This window comes from Lactuca virosa, chromosome 2 (assembly GCF_052849685.1).
Source record: "Lactuca virosa cultivar CGN04683 chromosome 2, Lactuca_virosa_CGN04683_v6, whole genome shotgun sequence".
NCBI classification, from domain to species: Eukaryota; Viridiplantae; Streptophyta; class Magnoliopsida; order Asterales; family Asteraceae; genus Lactuca; species Lactuca virosa.
The window spans coordinates 27773832-27782698 of NC_136427.1; the positions used below are offsets into that span (position 1 = coordinate 27773832).

The 8867-nt window shown below is 35.8% G+C and overlaps 1 protein-coding gene across 3 annotated transcripts; it reads right to left on the reverse strand.

Moving 5' to 3' along the window:
- Positions 1-1072: 1072 nt before the first annotated feature.
- On the reverse strand, positions 1073-5720 carry LOC145158987 (cysteine-rich receptor-like protein kinase 2). 3 transcript variants are annotated; one of them, XM_079077859.1, is made up of 9 exons: positions 5496-5720; positions 5242-5399; positions 3366-3781; positions 3129-3245; positions 2801-2916; positions 2323-2533; positions 2005-2236; positions 1763-1916; positions 1073-1625 (listed from the first exon to the last, which is right to left on the reverse strand). In XM_079077859.1, exons 1-9 carry the CDS (start codon positions 5613-5615, stop codon positions 1239-1241), a joined length of 1911 nt encoding a protein of 636 aa, XP_078933985.1. In that variant the 5' UTR covers positions 5616-5720; the 3' UTR covers positions 1073-1238. The 3 variants fall into 3 exon arrangements, with proteins under 3 accessions (XP_078933985.1, XP_078933986.1, XP_078933984.1); XM_079077860.1 differs by having other exon boundaries at positions 5242-5406; positions 5496-5719; XM_079077858.1 differs by having other exon boundaries at positions 5242-5720.
- Between the last annotated feature and the right edge of the window lie 3147 nt (positions 5721-8867).

Genomic DNA, 8867 nt, shown 5'->3' on the forward strand with positions numbered 1-8867 from the left:
CAACCAAGAATGCTTGCTCTCCAATGCCATCGTCTTCTTCCGTTGTCGCATAATGCTATTAGGATTTCATCTGCGATTTATTCTTGAACAACTTCTACATCCTTCAATTTCTTCAAATCGAAGTTGTTAGGTGAGGGCTATGAGGCAAGAAGAGGCGGTGAGGGTTGGAGACGGTGGAGATGGGTGAGGGGCGGAGATGAATGAGGGGAGATGTGAGAGAACCGATGGAAAAAAGGTAGAGGAGAAGCTCATGAGTAGTTGTAGTAGGTGGAGTAACGTAGAGGGGAAGCGGAGTCGGGACACAGTCGCCGGTGCCGATGAGTCTCAATGGTCAGTGATGAGAGGTGAGCTTGTGGTCGCCAACGAGGTGAGGTGAGACAGAGCAAGGTAAGGAGAGGCTAATCAGGTCGTCGATTACAAAGTGCCCGTGTAGAAGGGGTGGTGCGTAGAATCCTGCATATGAAGGTGCTGAAGAAGGTAGATGGCAGAGGAAGGCAGTGAATAAGATGCGATGTTGGCGGAGGATCGACGATGGCAGAGGGTCGACGACCAGGAAAGAGCACATAGTGGTGGCCGGAGTGCGAGGGGAGTAGTTGGCGGTCGATGTGGGGAGGGGAAAGAAGTATCACCGATTATGTTTGTGGGGAGAAAGAAAGATGCGTCAAAAAACGCTTAGGGCAAACAAGGAAGTGAAAGCAGGCTTTTCTAATTTTTGGGTTTTTCTTTTTCCCGCTTGTTTCTAAAGAGCGTGTTTCATTAAAAATTATAAAACGACATTTTAGATGACACACATTTTATAATAAGTGCCCTCCGTTTTTTTTTCTAACACTAATTTTAGGGCACGCAAAAATGCGTGTCCTAAATCCTTAAAATTTCTAGAGAGCTGACATTATTTTTAGGTCATACACCTTTGCGTATCATTAATAAATGCATATTATAAATCGCGTGTCATTAAAGGCCTGCTTTCTAGTAGTGTTGGTTGTTATCTTTTCCTTTTTTTCTTGTTCATGGCTTGTATTTATACTCAGATTTCGTTTAGCGAAAGTAAGATTTCTGATTACCAAATTCTTCGTTTTTGCTAAAAAAAACATGGTAAAAGCGAGGCTTCTGCCACCAAATTTGATTTCGAAACATTCTAGATAGAATGACATCAGCTAAACCAGGCCCGGTCCTTTTTGCTTTTTAGAAAGCTGAAAACCTTAGCATCAACAATCTTAATGAACATTTATTACAAAAAATTAACAACTCTTTGTGACATTTATCCCCTTCTCCATTACATCTAACAGGTCATCTTCTTTCTTAATGTGTAGCTGTTCATTTGCCTCTAATTCCTTTGGCTTTTGAGAAAGACTACCAGTGAAAATAGGATTCTTAGAAGAGCCTATATGAATCCTCCTATTGTTATCAATGTAAGTAGGTCTGGTCAACTGTCTTTCCCCCAATGATTGTCCATCTTGAAGCATCAATACAACGTCACACATGGTGGGTCTATTAGAAGCTGGTGAGTGGGTGCATAACAAAGCAATCTCAATAATCTTCATCACATGTTCTTCTTCACATTGTTTCAAATCCAATGTCTTATCAACTAACCTCATATGCTCTTTATTCTCAAACAACTTCCATGACTGTCACCAATTGCAACAAAACAATTTAAGAGCTCAAAATAATTCTTGAAAATGGCAACTCTGAGATTCTTCTTTGTACTATTTCTTTTTATGTTGACAAAATATAAAAGATAAAGGATATTAATTTTCTATCTCACATGTTCAATGAGGTAATCAGTAGATGGTCCATCAACATTTATGTCAGTACACCGTCGACAACTTATAATTTCAAGCATCACGATACCAAGGCTGAATGTGTCAACTTTATCTGATAAAAGACCATGACGTGCATATTCTGGTGCTGCGTAGCCCCTATTATTTAACACATAGTAAAAATAGAAGAATCAGTTTAGATGCATTTTAAAGAAAGAAGGACATGTGTCTTGTAAATTAAACGTACAATGTCCCTGCAAACTCTGTGACAACATGACTTTGATCTTCCGGTTGAAACTTTGCCAACCCAAAATCTGCTATTTTAGGTTGAAAATGTTCATCAAGGAGAATGTTGTTTGATTTTATATCTCTATGAATGATTTTCACATGACATTCATTGTGTAGATGAGCGAGACCCCTAGCTATTCCTAAGATAATGTCAAATCGTTGTTTCCAGTTTAGTGACCCCCTTTTTGAACCTACAATGAACATATTAATTTATAAGTATAGAAACTGTGTAGAGATCAAATTTTCATGTGAATTTTCATATTTAACACTAAAGTACCCCATAGGAAGCTGTCAAGGCTGCCATTCGGCATGTATTCAAGGACAAGTAGTAGATTTGATCCTTCACTGGACCATCCTAGGAGACGAAGAAGATTTCGATGATGGATTTGGCTTATAAGCAAGACTTCATTTTCAAATTCTACTTTTGCTTTAGCACCACCAACTTCAAGTTTCTTTACTGCCAAAACTTGATTATTATCATGAATTGCCTGTTAAATTAACCATACAAAAACTATTAGTCATAAGATTAATTAATTATGTTTCAATGCACTTACTTGAGTAATGTTGAAATTATAGTCCCCTTTATCTAAATATGAATTTAAGATGAGCGATAAATAAGCATATGCCGTTCAAAAAAAGGCTTCATGTATCAAAAAGGTACGAAATTAAATCATGTGTTTTATTTTACTATGTTTATCTTCTTTTTGGAATTTTATTCTATTCCACAATCCATATAAGTGGCTCTAGTTCGTTACCTTGAATACTTCACCAAATCCCCCTCTTCCAATACTATTCTCTTCACTGAAATTATTGGTTGCCAACTGTAGATGTTTATAATTGTAGTTAACTGCCCCCTTTAATTCTGGTGCATCTAATTTCACACATGATCCAGGTAGAAACAATCAGATGTTATCCGTAACATGAAATTAAATTTAATATCTTTCTAAAAAACTATATTTTGGGATGTGTATAGTATTTAATATATCTCACACTATGAAAGCCTAGTGAGCTTCATGTTAGGAAATTCTTTAGACAGGATCAGTCAGATACTAGTACCTCATTCACATAATCATATACAATTACCTTCTTTATTTTTCTTCAACTTCTTCCATCGACAATAAAATAACCCAGAAGCAAGAAGAAGGAAACAGACAACACCACCAAGTGATCCAACAATTACGGGTACCTTACTTGAATTCCCTATCAATTAAAAGAAATAGAAGTGTTATAAACACAATAAACGTACTCTAAAACTATTTACGGATATGAAGATTATCAGTTGTAAGTTTCAGGTAATTATAATTGATCAGTGGCTCTCACCTTTTAAGAAATTTGTGATATCTATTGTTTGATTATCACTGAAAAATGGAGTATCTGAATATCGTGCAAAACACCCCGTGTCAGCAAACCTTCCTTCTCTATTAGGAAGACAGCTATATAGATTACTATATGCTGTATTCAAGCAATTTTGACAAATGGCCTGGCTTGTATTTTCAACACACTGTGCAATCGCATAAACTGTTGTATTTTCACTTGAGACTTGCCTTGTGGATGCGACATACCAATTAGGGGCTTTCGGAGTAGCAACTCTAATATCTGATAATAACGCATCTACATCTTGACTAAAAGTTGATGTTACAGATGCTGATTGATTCCCGCATATTTGAAGTGGAAGGATGGTGACCTGATCGGCGGCGACATATGGGTTATCGTAATAATCAGGGTAGTCCTCATACCTTAACAACAAAGGAATCATAATTTTTTAGAACCACCTTTGCGACGTAAGTTAAGATTTATAAAATGATCATTTAGTGATATAAAAAAGTACTAATTAATTAAATTATAGGCCCTCCATTTACAATCCTTAACCTTTTTGTTCAAATATACTGGTTAGGATTGCTGTTTCTGGTTCACTTAGAATTTCCGCAACAAAACAGTTTATCGAAACCCTAATTCGAAAACGGAAGAGCTGTTTGATTCCACTGTTTTTCACTCGTTTATGTGGATAGAAAATAGAAATCTTATAGCTAAAATCTTAATTAGGTTGACCGGGTTAATTAAATACCCAATTTTTGCCATTGAATCTATGTAATTGTTTTACAGCTCTAGTTTCTTGCTAGAGGCTGTTTTCTAATGAATGTTTGTTGTTGCTGTTCAAAAAAAAAAAGATCAGGATAATATCTCATACTACTTATTTAATTCAACAAACAATGGTGTTGATAGTGATTTAAAAGCATCCTCGACATATAGTAGTTATATCTTTTGGGAAAATACTTAAGAGAGGTCCCAAGAACAAACATGGGCATTCCTCATTTCCTCTTCCTTGCTGGGAGGACATTATGGCTACCTTCCAATGTAGTTGATTGTGGCACCCATAACGCGTTATAGGGAACGTCAAGTGGTTACCCTTTTGATAATGAATTAAAAGTTCTAATGATATAACAATGCGTGATGTAGGGGGGTACACAAACTTGTGGGATAAAGAACATGGTTTTGAGAGACGTTAAAATAAGATACAAATTAGATGTACATTATAAACAAATTGCAATCACGACAAAAATAATATGATGCCACCCCAAGGTACGTAGTTGGTTGTTATTTGTTATGGTCCTCGCTGGAGGTCTTGGCTGCCAATCACCATCCACATCAGGTGATCAAATACGAATAGTCTTATCCCGTTTTTCTATTCATCTTAGAGCAAGTAGTAATATAGTACTAAATTATCAGGTCACAGCCAGACACATAAGACAACACACGAATATTTTTAATGGATGAGTTTTCCGAGCTAACAAAAATTAATTGAATAGTTGATAATTACAAGACTAATATATAATAATTTATAGCAAATATATTTCGGAAAGAAAAATCTAAAAATGTATTCGTTGATTTCAACCTTATAGCCATCAAATCAATACCAGCATACTGTACGTATCATTCTTTTTAACATGTGTGGATGCTAACCAACTTGCAGCACACAGGATTATATAGTCTTATGGAAAGATACATTGTCTTTACGCAAATACCAACTTTAAAAAAGAAACGGTAAAAGGGGCCCACATGCTCCGAGGCTCATTTGGTACGTAACAGGTCAATATTTTCGGTTTGTCGGGATATGAAACGATTTGGTGATTCTACTGACATTGGCATGCGTTTGATAAATGAAGCATTCAATGGTGAATAAAGAATGTTTAATTACCTGAGAAAGCAGTTATCCGAAAAAACATAAGCAGCATTGACAGTGGTGCAGGGGAGGAGTTCAGACACGCCAGAATCAAAACAGGCAACACACTGAGCTGTGGAGAGGTAACGCCTGCAGTGGGCGTCTCCAAAAACTGGGTCACCATCACTTAAACTCTGTGCCCTAGCATAAAATACACCATTGTATGATAATTGGTTTCTGATTTGAGTAAGGCTAGAGTTGCGGTTGTTGATGAAATTTGAGAGAGTTACCGGAGCATTAATACCGCAGAACGATCTGATGGGTGTGTTGCCAATATTTTCATCGCTATTAAACTGTGAAATTCCTGGCTCGATCAACAATAATACAAGCAACATAACCACAACGGCCATCAGGCGCCTTGGGAACGTACTAATAGAAGAAGAAAGATAAAAAGGAAAGAAGAGGTCGAAGGTGGCGCATATATAACTTGTACGGATTAAGTTATCATAGCATGCTTCCAATAGCATCCTTCCAAGTTTATGTTCAATTGGTAAATATCAAATCCACTTGCTTACACAAAGAAAGCATGCCATATATGCTGTTATTGAAAAAAGTCAAAAAGATGACGTGTTTAATCAAGTTGTGTGGTTTGTTCATATCTGTTAGAAAATAAACAATTATTCACATCTCTTTCAAAATAAACAATTATCAACTATATTTTTCCAAAGATATTAGGTTTAATCCAAGAGTTATTCATTAAAATGACCATATCTCAAGATGATATACCGATATATCTTCACAAGACCACATGTTGAGAAGGAATGCTACTTGTTGCATTGTTGTATCTTGGGAACTATTGCCACAACCCATAGCATATTGTTCCAAAGAACATAAAACAAATGTATTGCGACATTGTAAAACTAGATCGTTTTGATGGTGGAACTTTCAAGATATGGCAATGGAAAATGCAATTCCTATTGTCAACACTAAAAGTCTATTTTGTTCTTATTAACCAAATCCCAATGATGATGAAACTATTATTGCAACATGTGATCGACTCAAATATGAAAATAGTGATTTCATATGTCGTGGTCATATACTATATGATGTGTCAGCTCCGGTTTTTTTTGTCTACTAAAACAATGAGACAAAAAAAAAATAGAAGAAATACGGGATGCTCTTGAAGAAAAATACACTACAAGAATAATCACCATTAGCGGCGACATACGATTTTTGCGTTGTATGTCGCCGCTAAAGGTGTCGCCGCTAATAGTGATAAACCCTGATCCGTGTCAAACCCCAGTAATAAACCCCAACTGTTGATTTGTTCCTAATCTAACAGCTCACAATAGATGTCGTACATAGCAATAGCAACGACGCCTTTTGCAGCGATGGCTGTCGCCGCTGATACTAAAAAAAAAACGCGATAAATTCCCTCTAAAACTCATCGTTGCTAATTCGCTTATGTCGCCGCTGATACAACTTTGAGGCCGCTAATACCGGTCGCCGGTAAAGGCTTGACAGAATATACACACCACACAACTAATTTCCTTTCCTCTTCTGCCTTCGTTTCTCTCTGACGATTCCACCGGCGAATACCAACACAACCCGTCAATTTCATTGGCTCTTACTCCAATTCCGTCAATTCCATCGACAGTTCATATCACCGACAATGAAGAATCGTAATACTGGCGACAGGGAAGTAGAACCGGCGACCACAGGTGGGTTTTCGTCTCCTTTTCCATTGATTTTGTTTTCATTTTCTTCTCCCACTAAGAGTCGGATTGTTGCGGCCCTTATAGATTATTGCAACCTTTAGCAGTTTTTTCTTGTTTTCTACCAGAATTTGCCCGGAAAGAACCCAGAAAGCTGCCAGAATACCGCCACATCACCCTTCACCGCCGGATTACACAACCAGGTTCCTTTATAACATATGTATATGTGTATTTGTAATATGTGTATGTATATATGTATTGGTATGTGTTTTTGTAAGTATGTATAATGCATGTATATGTGTAATGTATGTATAAATGTATGTTTTTATGGTGAAAACAAAAAAGTACGTATGTTTATATATGTGTATTTGTTTGCCATATGTGTATTTATATTTGTATGTATAAGTGTATATGTTTATATATGTATATTTGTTTGCCATTTGTGATTGTAATGTATGTATAAGCGTATTTTAATATGTTGATTTTTATATATAAATGTGTATTATGTATAAGTGTATATGCTTATATATGTATACGTGTATGTATATGTATGATCACTTAACTATTAAGGGATTATTTGGAAAGTACAATGCTATAATGGAAAAAATGGAAAAAAAATAGTATGTGTATTTGTATGCAATTTGGGAAGTACAATGCTATAATGTAATATCTGTACTTGTATGTATATTTATGTATGTATTGTATGCAATTTGGAAACTACGATGCTATAATGAAAAAATGAAAAAAAAAACAAAGTAGGATGCTATAATGGAATGTGTATTATTTTTGTATATGCGTAATTGTATGTATAGAAATTATGTATGTAGTTTGTGTGTTTGTATGCAATTTGGCTGCCATAATGATATAGATGAAAAAAAATGAAAAACACAAAGTAGGATGCTATAATGGAAAGTATTATTTTTTTTAGGTGGATTTGTATGTATAGAAAATTATATATGTAATTTGTGTATTTGTATGCAATTTGTACATCTTGTAATTTGTAGGCTATATATGGGGTTTAGTTGGGTGATACTCTTCTACATGATGACGAATGTTATGGGCATAGGACATGGAAGTGATGGAGCTGGGGATCCACCGCCACTAGTAGGCTTTGGTCGTGGACAACACGAACATGATGGTAAGTCTTATAATGATATATTTATTAGCTATTTTTATTCATTTATTATAAGCAATCATGACTAATATTTTTAATTATATTTTTCAGCCGAGCTTCCTAAAAAAAGAAGAGGTCTATCAAAAAACATCTAGCTATCATAGCTGATACGGGCAAGTAAGGGAAAGCCGGTGGATTTGGAGTTTGATAGGGAGCTCACATATTCCTCTGTCGGGAAGCGTGGTAATTGGTTTACCCATGAGATTGGGAGGTATATGTGGATGAACATCCCTTTGAGTGTATCTGGTTGAGACAATGTTTCCCCCGATTTAAGGAATGGCACAGTTGTGCATCTAAAGGTAACATGGATAATATTTTAAGTTTAGTTGTGATTGGTATTTAATTAACTAACTTTTTTGTATTTGTAGAATGAGTTTGATTTAGATAAGGTTAACTTGGATCCCAAGTGTTCTTAGTTGTTGCGGAACATTGATGCGACTCTACAAAAAATTTATAGATGCTGTAAAAATAAAGCGCATACTTATTTTCAGAATGTTAGGGGGCATGCGGATATCCCAAGGGAATTAGCCAACCCCCATCTTATGTCACGTGAAAATTGGGCGCAAGCAATCGAACATTTTCAAACGCCCAAATTTTTAAGCGCTCGACGTCAAACAAAGGAGTCCGTGCCCAACAACAAGTTGTAAACAGAAGGGGGATCGTGCTCGTATAACAATGCTTGTTTCAAAGAAGTAAGTTATGATATATTTAAATGTTTATTTAAATTATTATTAATCTAATATTTAATTTTAAATAGGACATCACTCGAATTG

What these genes read in the sequence shown, in the direction of transcription:
- LOC145158987 (XM_079077858.1), bottom strand. Translation starts at nt 5,615, where the DNA reads ATGGCCGTTGTGGTTATGTTGCTTGTATTATTGTTGATCGAGCCAGGA. An exon ending in TATCACAAATTTCTTAAAAG is followed by an intron (nt 3,246 to 3,365) that starts GTGAGAGCCACT and finishes TTTAATTGATAG; the next exon opens with GGAATTCAAGTAAGGTACCC. An exon ending in GTTGAAGAAAAATAAAGAAG is followed by an intron (nt 2,917 to 3,128) that starts GTAATTGTATAT and finishes GTGTGAAATTAG; the next exon opens with ATGCACCAGAATTAAAGGGG.